A 23,520-nucleotide genomic window follows, 5' to 3' on the forward strand; every position below is an offset into this window, starting at 1 on the left:
AGTGAATCCTCCTCATGGCCCCGTCACTGCCAATTATTGTATAAAATTTTATATGGCAGCCATATGTACTTGGGCCCTTCTGCCCCAGATTAGGCATGCCAGCAGATGGAACCTGTGATATGATTCACTGCTTTACTTCACAGCTCCAAGACCAGTTTAATGACCTATCAAAGGAATTTAAGAGGAGATAAATGGCATTGCAGCTGCATAGGAGGAAAATTGGAGCGCAGGTGATTATTGCTTTATGGTGTTCAAGTAACTCGTGTGGGAGGGTGGGTACATTACATTTTCCTGTGTAGAGATTCTGTAACCCACAGAACATACAGGATACGTGATATGGATGTGGAGAGCCATAAATAAATACTTAATTAATTTATAAATACTTCCTGTAAATTACACTAAATGGCACTGACACCCTTATGTATTTGCTGAAGAATGTCATGATCCCATTACTCCTATACAAGCAACATTTTTTTTTTTTTTTTGCAAGTTTGACAGGAGTTTTTTTTTTTTTGAAGAAGAAGAAGTATCAACTAAAGTTACTAAATCCCCCTGTGCAACCTACCAAGACCCCTTTTATTTGATTCCTTTCCAATATATATCTCAGCACAGTTAAGTTGGGTAAACATGAACAGTGGTTAGTAGTAAATACATCATTGTCATCAAACAGCCAGCCTCATCATCTCATACAGATCAGAATGAGAATATTTTTCAGCACTGATTATTTGCTGTAATGAATGCACTGGTGGCTCTGACATGCATGCACCTATTTCAACCTTAATCAAGAAGAAAACTAATGTTCGATTTTTCATTTTTCACATCTAGTTATCACTCTATATCCGGCTCACTTGTTACAAAGCAAATACAAAAGAAATATTACAATTTGCAAGGAGAGAACTAAGACAAGTGTGCCAAAGTCAACACCTGAGCAATAAGGCCACTAAACGCTGCTTTGCATTCCTTCCACAGATATATCAACTTGTGTGTCTTCTATGATCAGTGTCTGTGCCTGTTATAACCAAACTACAGCGAGTGCTTATGAACATACTTCCTCTTTTGAGAATCAACTTGATGAAAAATGCAATGCATAAGTGAGATGGCAGAATGAAAACAAATTAAAAATGTAACAGAATGTATTAACGCATTTCTGCCAGTGTCCCAGTTTTATTATTTTGGATTAATTGATGTTTACAAGGGGTGTAACAGTTCATTCATTCCATCAGTGCATCAATGTACTTGAAATGCTTTGAAGTAAAATATTTGCATTTTGTGCAAATTGTACTTGTCATCCATAATCCATAAGATTTTCATGATATCAAACTACATTTTTTTTTTTTTTTTTACAATAGCCATTTGTAGCAGTATCTGCCATTGCGGGACTGATATCAGGGTCACTGTTTACCATTCACTCTCTTAACACTGCCTACCTGAGCAACGTTTGTGCGTCACACAGTGGAGCCTGTTGGGACTTTTTTTCAATGTACATATTAACAGCTCAGAGTAGTCATGAGCAGCCTGCGTGCGAAATGTAGAATGCAGAAAGATGGGCTGCCTGGCTGACAGCACAGCAGCTACACCATAGCAGCCACACTGTCTGTGTGGACACCGCAGAGCCGCAGGAGTTCATTAAGGTAGCCGTCATGCACAGGTAGAAGTCGGCAGTGTGTCCCCAGTGTGACACTGCTGCATTATGATACCTCTAATGCAAACCAAACATGTCCTACTTATGCTTCTTTACATTAAAAGCATTCAACTGAGAAAGACAAGGTGACTTCTGCTGTCACGTGTCACATGAAAAATGTTCTGTTATTTTCTGCATTTTTTAGTCTGCAATTCAGTTTTAAATATTGTGGGGGGGGGCAATGGCTTAATCGGAGCTGCACAACTTCAACTTCTCAGACAGGTGACCAGCTCCTGTACTGTGCACTGCTGTTGCATGGAGAACCAACACCACTGTGTACTGCAGGAAATTAGATTTCTCTCAGTTTGTTTGGCTGCACTGTAAACCGATACACCAAATGTTGTAGCACAATTATTATTCTGTTGTATTTTTGACAAAGCTTCTTACTTGTTGGATTTTGCACCAATACAGAGCAGTTTTGCTGCATGTTTAATTGTTTAAGGATATATTTAAATTTTAGATGACGTTCGTCACTGTTAGTCGCTTAGCAAACTATCCAGTCCTAAATACAAACACCCTGCCAGTAATGAAGGGCTGGATAACTCTTTCTATGAAGCCCAAATGTATTAATACATCATATATGCATATATGCATTATCATGCATTGAGCAGCATAAATTAGAAATATGATCATATTACTTTTCTATGTCAAGTATTATTTTGTATGACAATTAGTTTACTCAGTTTGCATGAGTTACAGGGTGTTATGAATATCATGGTGCTCTTTGTAACAATAATGGATGGAAAGTGTATGGTAAGTGCATGTCATAACACCTTCTAGGCAGCATGTTGTCTGCTTCAATTAGAGTTGGGCTGTATTGACATTCAATGAATATTCCCTAAAGCTCTGACAGGGGCAGGAAACAACCATCATACAGTTTGTCACCGCAGGCACTTTGTTGATCCCGGTGCTAGAGCACAGATTAAAAAACCATGAGAGAGCATGCCAGACATTCAAAGTGGAACTGTGATGGCACAGAGGGTAGAGAAGCACAGTTTTGTTGAGAAAAAAAAAATCTCTAATTAATTGAATAGGAAACTGGCTCTGCAGGACACAGAGGCATCATGTTTTTGGACGTCTCATAAATGACATCAAAAAACAATAAAAGTAGGAGTGTCAGTAAATTACAGAACTTGTCATACTTGGCTTCTTGTTTACCTCTGTCCTCCCCTCATACTGTATCAAAGTCTCAACAGTCAAACACAATACATATTCAGGATATGTTGTTCAGTTACATCTTGACCTTTGTCAGTTAGGAAAAAAAACCAAAAAAACAGGAATATCTGACAAAAACACTTTGCCATTTTCTCTTGACTTGAGGCACACAAACAACCATTTATGATGCGACAAACCAAATGAAAACGTTACACCAAGCTATAAACATGTTAGGGTTATCAAAACACCCTGACTTTATTTGAAGCAGAGAAGATGTTGTCATAAAGGGCAACAGTGTGGCACTCGACATTTTGCAAGGAAGATTTAAAGGATGCACCTGCTGTAGAAAAAATAACACAAGAACAAAAACAGGCCAAAATCAATCTTTTTATATTTTTTTTAAGTTGAAGTACTTTGTGCTCATCTCCTTGAGTGACTTGCAGACGCTGTAGTGTAGTGTAGCGCTGTAGTGTTTGATAAAAGATTAGAACAGTGTTAATATAGCAAGTGGACATTCGCATCTGCATTAAACATACAGTGAAGCAGTTTACAATTTACATCTGCATTAAATGTCGCATAACATAATATAAATGTACATGTATGTATATATACACACATTGTGCTTCAACTCATAAAATAACTTATTAAAGATCAATGGCCGGGCTTGTTGCACATTTTTTAATTATGAACCTTTTGTTTAACTAAATTGAAGCATTGTTTTAAGACCAGGAAATAAACTTGCTCTTGAATTCAATCTTTGAAAACTAATTCATGAAAAACTTAAATGCAAATCATTTATCTTACGCACGTACAGTACATTTACTTTTAGCACTATTGTCAGAAGCTGTGTGACAAGCTCACAAATATGACACATGTAGATGAGAGGGCAGGGAGAAGCAATCCCTTATGTTCCGTGTATTCTGCTTATGATGATCATTTTTTACACAGATTGTGTCAGAGAGGGGATGATTCAACACTGTGTAATTTCTGTAGCTGCAGTTTATGCTTATGTTGTACTGAGTTACATCATACTTTAGTAGTAGTGGCAGTATAGTAAGTCTGTCTATCACAAACCAATGCCATTTGGTATAATGAGAGATTGCTTTAAAATGTATGTTGATTTTATTTTAAAAATGTAATATTTACGCTGTTTTGATGCTGTAATAAAACAGCAATAATGGCTGCATAGTAGAGTAGCCAAATCTGAAATAATGCATTGGTGCAACAAACTCATGTCCTTGTGTGGAAGGATTTCAGCATCTGTTTGGCATTATTATTCCAACAATGTAAATTATTGATTATCTAGACATGGCTTTTAATCATCAGAGCTCTAATCAATTGCATACCAGATTTTAATTGTGAAGTTAAAACATGATGATGAAAAGTCTTTTGGTTTATGATTAATTATTGATCGAGAAAAACACATAATATTTATGCATATTGAAATGATAAAATTGTAGAATGCCTAAAACCTTGGTATTGCAAAAATGATCCTAAAAGGACCTTTCTTTCCTTTTAGCTTCGATGTTTTAATTTATAGATAAAGATACAATATTCATCTTGCTGAAAGTCGCACTATATACAAGGATACAATATTTATCCCGCTGATGCCACACCAAATGTTTAATTTAGCGTTACATCATTTTCAAAAGCCTGTTGTTCCATTGCTTTTGCTAGGTATACAGTGTATCGCCACTGAAGGCCTCCACAGCCATGGGGCTAACTATACTTCTTGTCTAAATATTTCTTGTCCATATTTCCATTTCCATTCCATATATTTGAATTTAAAAATGAGAGAAAGACTCATGGTTACACACTGGATGGTTGCCATTCACTGCACTGTATGAACTTGGCACTGCATGAATCTGAATCCTAATGCTGTCGGCAAACAGCTGGAATCAGCGGTGGAATCATGGAGAGGATTTTGTAAATGATATTGTAAATGAAACGTTAAAACAAAAATCACACAAGCTTTATATAAAACGAAGACATAAATTACCATTTTCCAAATTTATCTGCAGAATTTGTTTCCCCTTCAAGATTCCAATTGCTTTCGTGGGGCCTGTGAAATGCAAAACTTCACGGTGTAAGCCGTGCGTTTTTGGTGCCACTGATGTGGTTTGTGGAAGTGTTTGTTCCTCCTGATGTGAGAAGGAACAGACAGCATCGGTTTTCATGCTTTGATGAAGGATGAACCTTTCATTTTTAGTCATTTTTTCCACTATTTGTTTGTTACGAATGACTTGACTAATACTTCAGTTACTGGTTGAAAAGGATACAATACAATAACACCATTTGAATCTACTTTAGTCAAATTTATTGTCCCATAACAAAATACTCCAAAGGGTAGCAGTCAATTTCCAACAACCAATCAAAGGAGTAGAAACATCAACTGCTGTCTATCTAATCAGTGCCCTAACAGCCTAAATTAGCTTCAACTCAGCTTAAGTTTGTAGGCATGGTAGCTTCATACTAACGGGGCTTTTTGTTGATTTCACATGAGAACAAAGAAAAACGAAAAAAAAAAAAACCTCTCTCAGAGGATTGCTAGACGTGCTTGCTCACAGTTCTTTGAGGTCATTTACCAGTTCCACATTTTCAGATTATTTTAACATTATATTGCGGCACAGAAGCAGTGCTTATGCTAATGAGCGACTGCTCTGATTAGCATAAACATAATGATCCATCAAAACAACCATTAAAAAAGAACCACAACAGAGATAGCAGTGAGCTCTCGATCTGCTCTCAGTAAAAGCAGAGCATGACTTGGGCAGGTCTGTTTTTTATTATTGATTTTTGCACAATTCAGAATTGATGCTTAATCGCAGAAAGACGGTGGTTAATAGCGGTGCAGATGTATCAGCTCCCTGCATTTGCTTACCAACTCTACATTTGTGGTGATAATGTGAAAGAGAGGTGAGGAGAGCTGACAGCTGTAAACATGAGGACATCTTGCCATGAACAGACTGAAAAAAACCCTATAACTAAGGATCAGAGCATCTCTTTCAAACGACAAGGGTTTAGTAATACAGTATGAGCCAAATGACTGGGGGTGAAGAGCTGGGGTTGGGGGGGGGGGGTCTTTACCATGATTATCTCATTTGTCTATGGCAATAGTACTACTATAATACTATATAATTAATTAGCAAATAAGCCTACTCATGGAGATTTTGCACTATAGGATCCTACATGATTTACGAAAGACCATTAAACATTTCAATGATTGATTCTTTGCCATACTCTTCTTTACAAAGCCATGCTCAGCTGACTGATATTGGTGCACCACGAGGGCCCCAACAGAGAATGCTGGCAGGCTGCAAGGACTGGGGGAGACTTTGATCCAATAATGGTAATTCCCCCATGAATGACTTTGTGTAGCGATTTTGTCTTCCCACACAGTATTGACTTATTCCCTTTCATTCTGTACATGGTGTTCCCACACAGAAACACTGCTGCATGATCTCATCTACTTGGATATGATACATTTCCAGAGATGTAAAATAAATCTTTATACATCTCGACCACCATATGGCACAGCAGGGTTTATGAATGTCCATATGTGCTGCAGTTCAGAGGCTGCCTCCTTTAGAAGAACAACTTGGCAAGGTTAGCAACTAGGGGCTTCCATGATTTACATATTGCAGGAGCTTTTTCATTTGTCCAGTTCATGTGATTTACCAGTGATAGAGGAACGCCTGAGGGCAAACAGCAGGTAAATAAAACTTAATTCAGGCTGTCTTCGACCTTACAAGGATAGACTGACAATTATCAAATTTTATTGATACCATACTACTGTCAGGACTGCAAAGGATGTTCTTGTCTTACTGGGTAAGAAAGTAATATTCATCAACTGCATTTCAAAGACTTCGGGAAAAGTAAGCCTTGTCGACTGTCAACATACAAGTTCTTGAAAGCAGAATTGTGGGAGCTTGTCCCTGGAGTGGGACACAACTTCTAATGGAGTCACACATGATTGTTTCATTATCTAACTGAATTTAGCATCTGACTCATCTTGCTGTGAGTATTAACTGGGGATGACCTTAAAGTGCATGTATGAAATAAATCTGCAATGGAGGAAAATGACATCACCATTCTAGATCTATCCACCATCAGTAATTACACTGCACTGATCGGTCAAATGTTTTTTCAGCCAGTGCAAATAGCCATCAATCAGCACATGACCTGGGCAGAAAAAAAAATTGCTGAGCAAATCAGAGACGTGGGCACTGTTTCTGAGGTATGGAACATGGTAAGCATTTTCTACCACAGGACATCACAAGGTAGATCACATGGTATTGCTCTTTCAGGGTGGAAGAAGAAGAAAGAAGAAATGATACCATATGAGGACAGAAGTTGCATTTGCACGTTCTTTGGGGGGCAGAATCCCACCCCCCCCACCCCTCATAATCTGAGACTTTACCCCTTGTTCTTGTGCTGCCTCAGTACTATGCAGCAGCCTGACAGAAGAAAAGTAAAAAAAAAAAAAAATAGGCCTTTCATGGTAATAAGGAGGCAAAGCCCAGTAATAAATCAAACAGACAGAGATACAATTGAAATCCTGTATGAATTTCAACCACCAAGAACCATTCAAAATATTATAGAATGAATCTTAATCCCATGCTCCAGTGCACAGTGAAGCACTACACGGAGAGAGGTGGGATGTTATTTTGGTTGGCCTGAACTGTTTGCTTGTGCTTGTTTTATTTATTTTCTCTTCAATACTGGCATGGGCCAGATTTCTAAACACAGCAGTGTAAATAGTGCAGGAAATTGGAAGAGCTATTTTGAAGTTCTGTTATAGTGCTGCTAAAAAAAGTAGATAACATCAGCAGAAAGGCCATGTAAAAATATCCAACTGACTGTTTCAAGCTAATGGGTTTAGATAAAATTAGGTGCGTGTTAACAGTAAATCACTTTAGACTCACCGTCAATGTTCCCATATGTCTGTCAAGGTAATGATAATACTGTACACACTGTCTAACAGAGATAGTTTCATATTTTTCATCAACTACAGAGACATTCAGTGAGGACACTGACATTCTTAAAATGTCCTTATTATGCAAAAAGTCTGATCTAGTTCAGTCTTAAGGTTGTAAGGCATTTTAAGTACATGGACTGCGCTTTGGCTATAATATTGTTGCTAATCCTGCAAGAATGATGAAACTGTCAAATAGAAATAAAGTAAAAACATTGTTTTCTTCCCTCAACGGTGGTTTCACAAATTGCAACATCTTTCTAAATTGTGACGTTTTGCAACATGCCTGAAGAGTCCATCTGTGTAAATTGGTGGCATTTGGCCAGTAATGACCACACTGTTGCCAATGCAAATGGTAAGGGTAGGATGGAGAGACACAGAGAGAGAGAGAGAGAGAGAGTTGTGTAGAAAGGATTAAGTTACTGTGATATACAAGATTGACACAAAGATGTACAAATTCCTTCAAAATCCAGTTTAATTTTCTCTTCTGAAAAGTTCTATTAGTTTATTCATAAAATTAGTTGGAAGGTCTTAACTTGAGTAAAGGAATGAACAAGAAAAGCCTGCTGGAATGCAGAAAGAAATGCGTGAATAAATATTCTTGTCCTTTCTTTTCCTTCTTTTCCAGTAACTGCACTGCTTTTTGTATGAAGCTTTTCTGAAAGACTTGTGGCTAGATCTTTTGCGTCTGCAGAAAACGAACTGACCCCAGAAGATATCCTCAATAGGCTCAAGTGAAGGCAAAGAGGACATAAACAGCATAAATCTAATTTATTTACTACCATAACGACACAGTTAATGCAATAAAGTATGCTCAGTGGTAACATAGCAGAAACCTTTGAATTAGTTATTTCAGAGTTCCTATAAATTGGAGATTCATATTGAAAAACTGAAAAATAGCTACTGTACTTCATCCACAAATATTCAAGAAATCTATGTATATACCACAATACCTAAAATATCACACAAAAGCATCTAGTTATTAACCATTAATTGGAGCACATCAGCAAATGGAACGTGATTGCCTAAATGGAATATGATTGCTGGCATAATCGCTTTGTTAGTGCACTCTGTAATTGTGATGAGGCAATGAAACGAAAATGGATCTAATCAAAAACAATCTCTTAATTCACTTTAATCTCAAGAATTTGATGGGACATGGTGCCGGAAGCGAATGCACGGGTGAGTGACATGAGCATGTGTTTGAATCTAATTAACTGTGTAATGTGAGAAGTTCTGCTGATGAACTAGTCTGACTGTGTGGGCCAAGATTGCATGGAAATCATTATGAGCCATCACAACAAATAATGGGATGAGGGAGGCTGAGCAGCATTCAAGTGAAACCTGGAATGTATGGAATCACAAAATATCCTGATAGTCTTTTCCTACAAAGAAAGGAACATATGACTGAATATATTGTTTCCATGGCATTCACAGTTCACCCATACACCTCCATCTCTCATGTAAGGTCTTCCTATACAGTGAATATTGTGTAAAGTTGATGAAACACCTCATCACCTTCTGTGTCCTGTAATGAAATCATGAACAATGCGCTCTCTATGTACATATAACACCCACCAAGGTCAAGGCACTCATGCAGTAAAAAGGAACGACTGCTATTGTCAGTAACCTAGATGAAGCTTATTGTATCCCATCCATTTTCTGCTGAACTCAATTTGCCCCGTAATAACTGTCAGTCATAACCCAAATAAAACAGCATTATGTTGATGATTTCAATGTGCTGTATTTGCTGTTGGTGTAATGGAGAAAAACAAAATCCAGCTATTTCAATGTAATAATCCTTTTATCTTTTTTATCTGCTGGAAACAAAGCTTCTTACAGTTGACTTCACTTGCTTTAGTTCAAGGCTATCTTAATTACTTCTGCGGTGTCATACTATGGGTACTTTAGAAAGCAATGATATCGAATACGAAAAAAAAAAAAAAGTCTGTCAGATTAACGGAACGGAATTTGTTGTGTCAACTTTTTTGAGAATTGCAACACAGAAGAGTGCTGAGGCAAATCAAATGTTTGAAGATTGATTTCAGCACTGTGGACAGTGATAGCTGCCTCACAAAATGAAAGCTTTGGATGCAGGTCAAATTCAAGAAGGCCATATAACAGTGTTATTCAGGGTGAAATTCTTTGCTTAAAGTCACAAAGTCTTTAGAGAGCAATGCGATTTGTTGTTTTTTCTCAATTACTCTCGGGGCTTTCCATCCAATTTTAAGTCATCATCAAGCGAATACAGAGGGCCAAAGAGGACATGCGTGTAATCATTTGTAGTTATAGTGTATTTCTAATTATATGGTTATTTGAGGAAATTATCTAATGTGATAATGCCTAAAAGCAGAATTAAAAAAAATTATCTGCAGTGTCCTCTCTGGCCTTCCGTAGCAGCTTAATTACTGAGTACATTTCCAGAATATTTCCTTGTCTTTTGACATCATACTTTTAGCTGTTGGATATCAGGGCAAATGTATTATAGCTAATACAACCATGAACAAGTCAGTGGTAATCTATAAAATCATTGCTGCTCCACTGCTTCATGTCTGAAAATGAGAAACATGTCATTACTTGTTAAACCCACTTATCAGGCCTTTGCTGTGTGAGCCCCCAGAGATCAGAACAACCTTCCTGAGGATATCAGGCTGGCTAACTCTGTGCCCTCTTTCTCAAACTCTCTTTATGCACACTGTACACTTTTTTTACGAAAAGAAAAATGATGTAATAAATCTTTTTTTTTCTCTCTTCAACCTGAATCACCATGGCATTGGCTTTCTCTCTGTGAAGAACAAGTAAAAATACCATAGAGTACAATCAACATTCTCTGGCACATTAATCACTATACGCTTCACGAGGATGGCAATTACTGATCAGCTGTTGTTTTGGTCCAGGTGTCCCCTCATCCCATAACTCATATTTTGTGTTTCTAATGTTCAACATATATTTATATATATAATATTTCCCTTTATAGTACTGTCGGTATAAGTGACAAATATGGTCTAGTTAACATTTTTCTATAAGGTCTATGTCTCCAGTTAATATTTGTGTATGATAACAACTGCTGCTTTGTGACTATAATCAGCTCAAGTTTACCATCCTCCAATATAAATCTGACTTTTAAAGCGAGTGCATATCCTTATTTAGGCTCATTTTGAGGATAATTATTAACGCTTATATAAATATGAAATGTTTAATATCGTTTTAAAGAGTACAGGCTTTCATTAAAGCCTTACTGTTAACCTGTCTGACAAAGCCACGAGTCGCATAACTTCACATGATTGCATGAGAATGCAGCTGAAAACAATGCAGAAAATGACTGTCTTTGGCTTCTCAGTACAATGAGGTTCCAGGACATGCATATCGCACAGTCATGCACACCTCCAGTGACAGGTACACAGAGAGGGATTGCAGAGAGACAGATATGGCCAGACAGCTGTTCAAAACTTTAGAGAGATTTTATGTTCCACTGGCCCACTGGGATTTGTCCCAGTATGCCAGATGGACAGGCGACGTAACAGGTTATCACAGGGCAAAGCATTGTGCAAGTAAAGTAAAGTAAAGCATGAATAAATGAATAAATAAATAGATAAATAAATAATAATAGTACTATGGTTCCAGATGTTGTCATGCATCAAACAATCCACAGTGAACACTCCAAGCAGCTTGCTCGATTACATTAAGTGAATTGTTAAAAAAGCTTTTGTATGATTCACGTGCCTAGCTTTTGATCCATGTGATCACTGTAACTGTGATCACTATAAGTGGTTTCGGCTGTGCATTCGTGTAATGGTGTATCCACTGGATTACAGCCGGTAAATGGCCAATATGTTGAGGCAGATATCACGTAAAAAAGCAGGGTTGCAAACCTTTCACATTTTGACGAATATCGGTTTGAATCCAGAAAAGGTCATTTGTGTGATTTGTGTTGTATGCAGTAAAGAAGTCAAAAAAAAAAAAAAGGTTCTGTGTGTCTCAAACATGGAGGAATATGGAAAAACATGGTGTCAACTGACAGTGGGAAGAGGGGGGAAATAGAGACTCTCCCTTAAATCGTTTCGGTGAGGTAGTGGCATAAACCACTTTGGCGATAGCTCCATCCTGCTAACACGAGCTGGGACGTTATGGTCCCGCTGGCGTGTCGCTTTGTGCCACCGAGCACTCAGCTAGGTGAGCACACTGTGAGCGCAGCCAGGGAGGGCAGCGTTTGTTTGTGTGTGTGTGTTTGTTTTGGAACAAAGCAAACTAATTCATAAGGCATCGGTGTAGATATTTAGCTAAAATGGACCTACCCCTCTCTCTCATTTTCACTTCAGTTTCATTTGCTTTATTGGCATGAAAGTATAACGTATTATGAACATCAATAAGACATTAAAATTGATTAGTTAATAACATATACACTATACACAACATTCCTATATCTATAGGACTATCCTTTATTGTAATCTACTTCACTCTTTACTCAATTCATTTCAAATGAAGGATTGCAGAGTGTTACGTGGTGTTCACATCATGTCGCTTTTTTCAACCCCTCTGAGTCTGCACCCCCGAAAAGCCCTATTGAAAATAATGTTGTCCATGTAACCTTTCCAAATCTCTGTCTTACAGGACTCTGTCCTGCACTGCATTTCTAACGCAGCTTGGATAACATCCCCAACATTTTCAGTGTTTTGCTGGAAGCAAACTGACTCAGATGTTCTGTGGGAGGCTGAGAATAAACCTCTTTGTGTTTGTGTAGGTCAGACAAACCACCAAAGCTGTGCACTGGTTGCAGTATGGAGAAGTAAGAGAGTAAAGACACCTCTGCTGCGGTGTCCAGAAGAGATGCTGTGCGGCGACTCTGAGACTAAACACATTCTGAACTAACATATTTTTAGACCTTTAAAGAATGTTGGTTTTTCAGGGTTCCCGCACATCTTTCAGATTTCAAAACTTTTCCACAACTTTTCAAGGATCCATAATAAAATTTATATGTAATGTGAGGCGGTGACTCTGAATCAATACTGAAATTATTACTACACTGGACAAATAGGACACATCTCTTAATATTGGATTTCAGTGCTATAGAGTCACTGCGTCACATTACATGAAAAATACAAGATGCACTTACATCCAGTATAAAGCAGTGCTGCCTATCTGTCCAGTGCAGTAATCATTTCTAGTATTGATTTGGAGGCAATGCGGTACATTACATGGAAGTGATTAAACAAAAAAATATGCATTATTTGCATTAAAATATGTATGTGAAATAAATAACTTACACATATGTAATGAAAAGACTTAAATAAGTAAGAAAAGTAAATAAGTGTGCTGCATGAAATCAGTTTACTATATTTTTCATCATAATTTTCACTAATATTACGTGAGCTTGAAGGTATCATGCATCGACGCAAAGCTATGTCAGCAGCTACAGAAAATAAAGTTTATCACAGAAGATTACTACAACAATTTATTTCATCACACACATCAAAAACTAATTTGCTAATTAGACTTTACAAATTCCATGACGGCAATTTTGATATTCAATGACTTTTACTGTGTACTGTATATCACCCCACATTTGTGATTACATTTTTGTCTAATATTTCATTTATGTGAATAATTTCAGCTCTTTTGACTATTGCGAAATGAAAGTAATTCTCAGCTATTGGTATAAGTGAGAAAAAATAAGGCGTAGTTAGTTCAGGTGGAGCACTGAAGCTGTACTATTTATTATTATTTATTTTGCCCATATATTTTGGAATTGCAATACTGTTATCTCTACATGGTTTACTATCTTAAACCTCTGCACGGTACACCCACGCAAGTGTTTTCAGTTAGTTTGCCTGATTAGCCCTTTTTCACAGGATTTTCAAGTGTTCATGCTTGACTGACATCTCCCGATCCTCCTGTGTTATCTATACTGTACCTGTTCGGGGCAACACAACTAACAGCTTTGACTCTGTTGAAATCAGCTCAAATGAAAGCCTGCGTAGGCTGAAAACATCTTTGCAACATGAAATAAGCACTAAAGAATAGAGGAGTCGCAGAGTGCAATGGGTGATTCTTTTTGGCCTCCGCTTTTGCGGATTAAAAATCAAAAACAGCAAAGTTTAGTCACTGTATGGCACATATTTATTAATGTGATAGAAATCTCATTATTATCATATGCACCTGCCTGATGTTTTCTTTGAAAATGCGTGACTCATTTTAGTGAAGTGTTTAGCATGATTTGGTAGCTCACATCACAGAGATGGTAATATGAGACATGGCTGCCCCAGCATCCTCTCTTCAGAGCTTGCTGCTCTTGTGGTGATGTTGTATTGCCAGTCTCAAGGGAGAGTGGCACAGGCGTCCCACGCATTGAATTAGTCAGTACTTAACCCTGACAGTTTCTTCTAGCCTCCTGTTTCTCCTCTAATTACCATCCCTTCCTTGCCAGTAATTAAGTCGTCCCACAGCGGGGGCTTTTTACCACTAGGTAGGAGAAGGGAAGTGGCATGGACTCCCTCCCAAGATCAGCCCCTGTTGATTCTCCCAAACTTCTACAGCTGAGAAATGCAGAGCAGCACACAGTGTCAGCACCGCTCTATTGATTGTAATTGTTATTATGTTTGGTGACTTTGTCTGTAAAAGAGAGATAAAAAGTTCATCTTATTCCAGTGAACACAATTGATTGTCTTACACAAATGTTGTATCAATCAATCAATCAGTTAAGTATGATTTGATCTTCATGTGGATATGTCATCGTGTGTGATATTTCCTGTGCCAAACAGCATACAATAGTCACACTCATCTCTCAGTATTTTCTTCTGTGAAGAAAATCACTCAATCGGTGCGCAACAGTGACAAGCTGTGCTGGAATTTCAGCTTGCCTGATTGGCTGAGGCGAGTGTTTGAAAGCCAAGTGTTGGAAGTGGTTACTGCTTCGGTCAGCAAATGGGAATTCACGTCCACTGCCAGAGCGTGAGGTGACAGCCAATATCCTCTTTGGTGACAGCATGTTCATGAATCATCTAAGTTTTCACATTAATCTCGTGACAGTATCACTTAGAAAATGCACAAACTATGTGCGTTTTACAGCAGTTGTCGTAAGAATATTGATTTTTAAAGAATCCAGGTTCAAGGTCTTGAGGGAAAACTTAAAATCCTGGATTTCTGACAAGCAGTATACACATGGGAAAGAAACTGCTTGTAGTGAACTCACTATTGAGAGTGTCATTAACATTAATGTAGTTGCATTGTGGTCATTGTCTCTATTATTATTCCACAAGTACAGTGGGGCAAAAAAGTATTTAGTCAGCCACCAATTGTGCAAGTTCTCCCACTTAAAAAGGAGAGAGGCCTGTAATTTTCATCATAGGTACACTTCAACTATGAGAGACAAAATGAGAAAAAAAAAAATCCAGAAAATCACATTGTAGGATTTTTAAAGAATTTATTTGCAAATTATGGTGGAAAATAAGTATTTGGTCAATAACAAAAGTTCATCTCAATACTTTGTTATATACCCTTTGTTGGCAATGACAGAGGTCAAACGTTTTCTGTAAGTCTTCACAAGGTTTTCACACACTGTTGCTGGTATTTTGGCCCATTCCTCCATGCAGATCTCCTCTAGAGCAGTGATGTTTTGGGGCTGTCGCTGGGCAACACAGACTTTCAACTCCCTCCAAAGATTTTCTATGGGGTTGAGATCTGGAGACTGGCTAGGACACTCCAGGACCTTGAAATGCTTCTTACGAAGCCACTCCTTCGTTGCCCGGGCGGTGTGTTTGGGATCATTGTCATGCTGAAAGACCCAGACACGTTTCATCTTCAATGCCCTTGCTGATGGAAGGAGGTTTTCACTCAAAGTCTCACGATACATGGCCCCATTCATTCTTTCCTTTACAGGGATCAGTCGTCTGGTCCCTTTGCAGAAAAACAGCCCCAGAGCATGATGTTTCCACCCCCATGCTTCACAGTAGGTATGGTGTTCTTTGGATGCAACTCAGCATTCTTTCTCCTCCAAACACGACAAGTTGAGTTTTTACCAAAAAGTTCTATTTTGGTTTCATCTGACCATATGACATTCTCCCAATCCTCTTCTGGATCATCCAAATGCTCTCTAGCAAACTTCAGACGGGCCTGGACACGTCTGGCACTGACAGGATTTGAGTCCCTGGCGGCGTAGTGTGTTACTGATGGTAGCCTTTGTTACTTTGGTCCCAGCTCTCTGCAGGTCATTCACTAGGTCCCCCCGTGTGGTTCTGGGATTTTTGCTCACCGTTCTTGTGATCATTTTGACCCCATGGGGTGAGATCTTGCGTGGAGCCCCAGATCGAGGGAGATTATCAGTGGTCTTGTATGTCTTCCATTTTCTAATAATTGCTCCCACAGTTGATTTCTTCACACCAAGCTGCTTACCTATTGCAGATTCAGCTTTCCCAGCCTGGTGCAGGTCTACAATTTTGTTTCTGGTGTCCTTTGACAGCTCTTTGGTCTTGGCCATAGTGGAGTTTGGAGTGTGACTGTTTGAGGTTGTGGACAGGTGTCTTTTATACTGATAACCAGTTCAAACAGGTGCCATTAATACAGGTAACGAGTGGAGGACAGAGGAGCCTCTTAAAGAAGAAGTTACAGGTCTGTGAGAGCCAGAAATCTTGCTTGTTTGTAGGTGACCAAATACTTATTTTACCGAGGAATTTACCAATTAATTCATTAAAAATCCTACAATGTGATTTCCTGGATTCTTTCCCCCCATTCTGTCTCTCATAGTTGAAGTGTACCTATGATGAAAATTACAGGCCTCTCTCATCTTTTTAAGTGGGAGAACTTGCACAATTGGTGACTGACTAAATACTTTTTTGCCCCACTGTATGCTCCACCACATTTGTCCTGAAGAGATTGCCTCTGTTACCCTCCTACTGCCGATAATTTTTTTTTAATGATAAATGGATAAAATAATGTCGAGTCGCCCACTGACCACTGCTAAATAAGTACATGGATGAATGAAAATACAGTATTTAGTAGTATACAATTTTTGCCCAGAATCCTTTTCTAAAATGTGGATGCTAGTGAAAACACATTGACAGATGATAAACATGTGAATTTCTGAGCACAGCTACGATAATATGCAGACAGGGCTTTAATAAAAGATGGCTTTTGCTGTTTTTTGTTCACGAGAGAGACTGGGCTACATGTTATTTGTGAGTCATCTGAGCCACTCCAATGCCTCTGTTTGGTAGCTCCTCCTCACCTTGACGATGACCTCACTGCCAGCCTACCTGTCTGATCCTCCATTCCTTGTTTTGATACTGAACTCACTGGACCCCCTTCTCTGTCACTAGCACTTATATATATTTTCTTTATCACACAGTTTTAGCACCTTCCTGTCTCGCTGCCTAATGGTATCTCAGACCCCTCGATGTCTCTGTCCTCTTTCTACAGTCTGTTTCATCCCTCCTGACTTCCTGACTACCTGCTGAATTAAACATCGCTCCAGCCTCTCTCGGCAAATCTGCCGACTACAACAAATCCGCCTTCCCTTGCTCTATCCAATTACAGATGGTTCATCCAAACTAATTCAAGACCTGAGTCGGACAAATGTTACACCTTGTTTCTGTTTAAAGCAAATTGGGGCCCAGATCAGCGCTGACAAACACATCCATACTGAACACGTGAGGCAACTCAGTGAGTTTCCTGCTGTTCATTTAAGAAAGGTAAAAAAAAACCCCAAAAAACGACATCACTGCAACAGATGATGTTACACTCATAACGAATTGAAAGGAAAATGAGGATTAAGAATTCGGAATATAAGGTGAAGTAAGAAGAAGAAGCAGGGCTATCTGTTTGATGAACAGTTTAAATTAAAGCTGAATAAAATAAGTTGTTTGCACATGCAAATTAGAGCTGCAGATTATTCATTCAAGGTTTAGTGCTGATCAAGTGGTTGCCTCTGAACTGATTATAGTTAGGAATAATTAAGATCATGGAGGAAATGTTTAGTTAGAGATATGCATAATGTGCTTGCATTAAATATAACCATGTCAAGCCTGTCAAACCCTGCATAAAACACTGGTTTGATGGAATGGAGCTACCTGGAGGACAAACATAAATTTCCATTAAAACCATAAGTGAGGACATTGTGTAATTGCACTCTACTACTTTGCTTTCTACTCACCCTACTCTTTTTGGCATGACAACTTGTGCAAGCTAGCTAGTAGTTTGCTCGTTAGCAACTTTCTGTTCCAAGGCAACATCCCCCAGGGGAAAGGTTGCACAAACTTAACATTTTCAACTGTTGAACCCTCCCTTTTTTCATATTGTTGGTCAGTGGTATGTCACCTGCAATCCCACATGTCTTTGACAGGAGATTGTAAAGATTTAATGAACAAGATACATCTTATCTAATGGGCTCCATGTCCATCTGTTGCCAGGCATTATGCTAATCTGCTACTGACAGAAGCTTCACAGATATGAAAATGATACCCGTTGTCTTATCAATTTCTTGGCGAGAAGGTAGAGGTGCAATTCAACTGTTTAACGAAGGATTTAAATTTCCACAGGCCAAGGAAGCTTGGCATTTTTGTATTAGTAAATGCAAATAATCAAGTATCAACACTTTCTAATACTTTTTCTTTTCTAATACTTCAACGAACTTGAATCTCGAATGTTTATGATGCTCACATTGACTGAAATAATCAAATTCAAGAGGGCCATGTTTTCTTTGTCTATATAGAGTACCAATTTTGTCATTCTCATTTTAAGCACAGTTCTGCTGCAGCTTGCTTAATGGTCGCCAAGAGGTTTAAATTGACTTCTTAGCTAGCTAGTGATTAGCCTCAGAAACCATGTTGTTTTTATTGTTGTGTTGGGAAATCAGTTGATGGAACGCCACCCATATAAAAGTAGCTATTACTGCTGTATTGTTTTGAGAGACCAAAATGGAATTAAGAGAGACAGAAATACGGGCCAGTCGAGATAGAGTGATATGATATTCAAGCCAATATAATGACACAAATAAAACATTTGAGCTAGTTTTTGTGTAACACAAAGGACGATCTGTCTCAGATGAGGAGAGGCAGGCAATAAAAGAGAAATATCAAAATGAAAACTATAATGTTGAGATTTTTTATTATATTTTTAATTTATTTTATTTATTTATTACTATTATTTTTTTTATTTATTCATTGTGCAATATCCAATGGTTTAAAAGTCTGTAATTTTACATAGTGATAGTAGAGAGTGGCTTTGCAATGATCTTAGACAGTGCATTAAAACATACAATGAGTCTGTGTCTGCCAATGTATATACTTTGCAGTATCATCCTTACAAAGTGTACTGTGCATACAGAATTTTAACTGATTCTGTCAGTGATTTGAGCATCTTTTTTAGAATTTAATATTTATTAATAATATATATTTAATTTAATAGTCTGATCCTAAATGAGTCTGTTTTTGTTAACCATGGACAACATGAACATTTAATCTTTAATTAATTTTTCACAGGTCATTGCAAGGGTTTTGTTTAAAACCTTGGAAAGATTCTGAGGTCTTGATGAGCCCATCCAAGGACAAGAGTAGCTCTATCAACCCTCTCTATTCATTCACTTCAGCAAGGCTTTTCAACGTGTGATCAATCAGAGCTACTCATTTTCATAAATATTTTTATTCTAAATAACAATCTCCCCATCTTGCTTCTTTGATTACAGTGCAATGCTGATTTGGGGCCTTTAAAATGCATTAATGGCGACCAGATTTGCATTTATATTGGTTTTTCACTCAGGCACACGAGAACCTGAGATAGAGCTCTGTGAACACAGACCAAAGAGAGAACAAGCATCATCTGAAACACATTCGACCCCATAATAGAGTACAAGCTACAGAACAGGAGATGCTAGTGTGAGCAAAACAGGCCATCGAGTTTCACCACTAACTGAAGCACACATTGATACACATTATTCGGCTGCAGGCTTAACACAAGAGCAGTATGCAGCCAACAGTGAAAGTGGCTTTTTTGTGACTGACGAATAGCATATAGGAAATGCACACTTATGCATGCAACAACAAGAAAGAAAGGAAAAGTTTGAAGTTTCGTTTTTAGTTTGAAGATTGCAATCGGGAGTGACACTGTGGTGATGGTAACTCATACAAAACACAGTCTGATCATTTCTGTACAAGACATAAGTCTAGAGGGAGGGAATAATTGGTACCTTGTGGTCTTTCCCCTTCAAGCGACTGTGACCTTTTCAGAGCACTAGACAAGAGGCTGGCACTTCTTAAATCTGTGTTTATCCTTCAAATTAGGCACACTGCCCATGTTATTAAAGATGGGGCAGATTTGTTTGTTGCTGATGAGGTTGGCATTGTCCATGCAGTGTGCCTCTGAAGTAATCTCTCTTGATAAGAGAACCTGAAAGGAATGGATGCTTTGTCTCTCTGCAAATCTGATTCAACCACTTTCCACCACTAAATCGTCGAGGCAGAGAAGGTCCCGGGGGAAATTTACAAAGCGATTCAGTTCTCATTGCTGGTTAGAGTAGAGCACGGCTGGGCAATCATGTGCTGAGAAGGACCCAGGGTATGTATGATTTCATTCCAACCTAACACTACACCAGCTGATGTCCCTGATTTCCTCCCCCTCTCTGGTTGAAGATGTACTAATCACTGACATTAACTGGTGGTCCAGGTTGGGATGGAAATCCTTGGAAAAACACTTGGAACTCTGGGGGAATGTTTTACACCCTTGTCTCAAATACATCTGATAATATATGAGTATATGAACAGCTACACGGTTGTACAGAGTAAACTGTATGTTATAATACTGGATATGTTCTAAGGCATTATTTGAGGGAAATCACTCAGAACATAGCTGTAAAAGTCAAACTTTACTTTGTCAGGTATGCAGATGTCTAACGGATGGGAATGGGGATTGTTGATTGTTTTCATTTTATTTCTAACGAGAAATACATTTCACACTCTCAATGCGAAATTTAATTGTCTTGTCATGACGAGAGGGATATCTAGCACTGACGGCTGAATTTGATGCCACTAATGGTTTGTTAAGAGGAAGGAACAACAGGAGCCACCTGGGTCCAGCAACATTCCCAGCAGCACCCAGCGTGCATACACACACACTCGTTTTAATAAATCACCGCAGTGTCACAGACAGAACTCGACGCCCGCACAGTGTCTGTGGAAAGCAGCTTCAGAAGTTCTGCCTCTGAGATTCATGTCTCTCTGCAACACCCCACTCTGTCAAGTTACACATTATGCAAATGCATTGTTTACTGTTCATGTGACAATATCAAGGCACGAAAGCCAGTGGGGACCGGGGGCTGTGGCAAGTTACCAAGAGAGATGGAGGAGAGAGAGAACAAACTCTGTGAAAGAACTGCCAAAGGAATGTGGCAAATGACTCTCTTATTCTGACTGTGTCTTTCTATACTTCTTAGTTGAGAGACTGCAACAAAATCAAAGCGCATCATTCTAAGAAAGAGGGTTTGGTCTGTACCCATCTGATTTCTCTACCTCTACCTCATTATGTGAGATGTACGCACCTGCACAGCAAAATAAAGGGCTGAAAATATAAACTATGTTGCAATTACTGATTGTCGAACTGTATTGTTCTCGAAAAGAAAGGAAAAAAATCTAAGTGGATGATTGACAGAAATCAGCACAGTTATTATTGTTGAAATACTGTGTGTAAGTATGGGAACAGATGGATCAGATTATTCCTTAAACATTGTCCCTTGTAGCTTAATGGGAACACATTTTGGGCCTTGAGTGCTTTTATCAGTGAATTACTTGCAAACTTTTCAGTGTGTCGCGACATATCCGGTGAATCAGTAGCGAAGGGGTGTCCAATTCTGCAATGTGAAGCTGGTTGTTTGACTTATAAAAGATATTGTAAATGGGATCTCCTCTCTATTGTTCTAAACACTCCACCTTTTACATATTATGATCACTTTAGCTGTGACAACATTTCACGTCTTTCCAAAAGCAGGAAAAAAATACATAATGCTAGTTTGTATTACATTGACCATTCTTCTTGAAATCTTGAAATCTGTTCAAATATCAAACTATAGTTGGCAGCATTTCTAATTAAAGCACAGCACCTGCCAATACTATAAGTCAATAATAAACTGCAAACACAGCACCAATTACTAACATGGCGACTAATACCAGTGTGTAAATATTTAGGCTTCCATAATAAGATTTTACTGTTTGTTTTTGTTTTGTTATTCCATCAGGTTTTTTTTTTCTTTTAAAAAGACAATGGAGTTAGGAAAAATAAAGCTATATTATGAGTATTGTTTTTATAATGCATGTCATTCCGTTTGGCAAAATGAAATTACTCCAAAAAGACTTGGAACACGAGTAATAGCAAAGCAGAGTGAAGGTCCAAGCAGAGGACTTCATTAATATAAGAAAGAGTAGTTCACAGTGCTGAGAGTGGGCACAAGAAAATAGCTTTTTGCAACTAAAATCTCAAAAAAGAAAAACCATTAAAACAGACAGACTCTTACTGTGAAATGCTCGCATGTCATCAGTACACAATCTGAAAGTGAACTCACCTATAAATTTTATATCGGGTCGTAAATCCTTGGCGGAATCTTTCCACAAAGGACAGATAACTCCGAGAGTGGTGGAAAGGTCCACGGTCAGAGATGAGCCAGTCATATTGCTTGGTGACATGTTGTTCAGTGGCCAACGGGTCCTGGCGGGAAGACTGAACTGTTATATGGTCCCATATAAACAGGAAGCAGATGACCTCAATAAACCTCCAGTTCATGCTTTTTTTTAAGCCGCTCTCTGTTCATTCTCGCTCCATTATGTGGAGACCTGATGGGAGAGAGAAGAAGAGGGAAGGAGACAGAAACAGAAACGGTTACATGACACAGTCTATTTTAACAGTACATGTTATAGAGTTAGGTTAATTGTGTAGTACCGAACAAATAAGACAGTGCCCTTGTCACTGTCACTTTACTGAAACATGATGTGTATTTATTTTCTGCTATTTCTCAGATTGTTCATCCTTCATGCCTCCCTGGAGTTTTTTGTCTCTTTAGAAAGCCACACAGATTGCGCCTCTCTGTACAAGGACTGTTACCCTTTTGCAGATGAGCATGAAGTACATTCTCAGCTGTGTGGCTGTCTTTTTTTTTAAAGCTAATTGGTGTCATTATAAGTTCTGACAAGGTTAGAAGACTGCTTCATGATATGTTATGACACCCAGCCACTAATGTGGAAGAACACCATCTCCCTTTACCCAGTGGTGTCAATTACTGCTGGAGGAAACTTTCAAATATTGACTAGCAACTTCATGAATTGTTAAAAATAATGTGATACAAAATGTTGCCTTTTTCATCTAACACAAAATGGGAACTTCATTTGGTTCTCCTAAAGCAGGGGTGTCGTTGGACTGTATTGTACTTCTTAGTCTCACTGCTAGGTGGAGTAACAGTCTTGAACGAGGCAGCTTCTCTATAAAATGAGTAACCAAAGAAGAAATTTGCTACAGGTGACCCAAAATGGCAGAATTAAGGAAACGTAAGAGAGCAAGTGAGTGTAGAAAGTTTCAGACGCGGTGTGCAATGAGAGCACAGCTAATAACTAATGACCATCACTTTTGCATTACAGAGGAGCTGCTTGATGTTAGCAGTCTAAAGAGCACCACGATGGGTGAGGATGTTTTTGAAGCTGTGCCAGATGCAGTTGGCATGATGGGACTTAAATGGGACAAG

At 38.5% G+C, this 23,520-nt stretch overlaps 1 protein-coding gene across 1 annotated transcript in view; it reads right to left on the minus strand.

Moving 5' to 3' along the window:
• The window catches only part of brinp1 (bone morphogenetic protein/retinoic acid inducible neural-specific 1), a 79,705-nt gene extending 57,137 nt beyond the window's left edge, over positions 1-22,568 (minus strand). Inside the window, exon 1 of the mRNA XM_070850241.1 lies at positions 22,351-22,568. Within this exon, the coding sequence (XP_070706342.1) occupies positions 22,351-22,568 (218 nt within the window). The remainder of the gene's footprint in view (positions 1-22,350) is intronic.
• Between the last annotated feature and the right edge of the window lie 952 nt (positions 22,569-23,520).

Source organism: Pempheris klunzingeri, chromosome 19 (genome assembly GCF_042242105.1).
Source record: "Pempheris klunzingeri isolate RE-2024b chromosome 19, fPemKlu1.hap1, whole genome shotgun sequence".
In the NCBI taxonomy this organism is placed as follows: Eukaryota; Metazoa; Chordata; class Actinopteri; order Acropomatiformes; family Pempheridae; genus Pempheris; species Pempheris klunzingeri.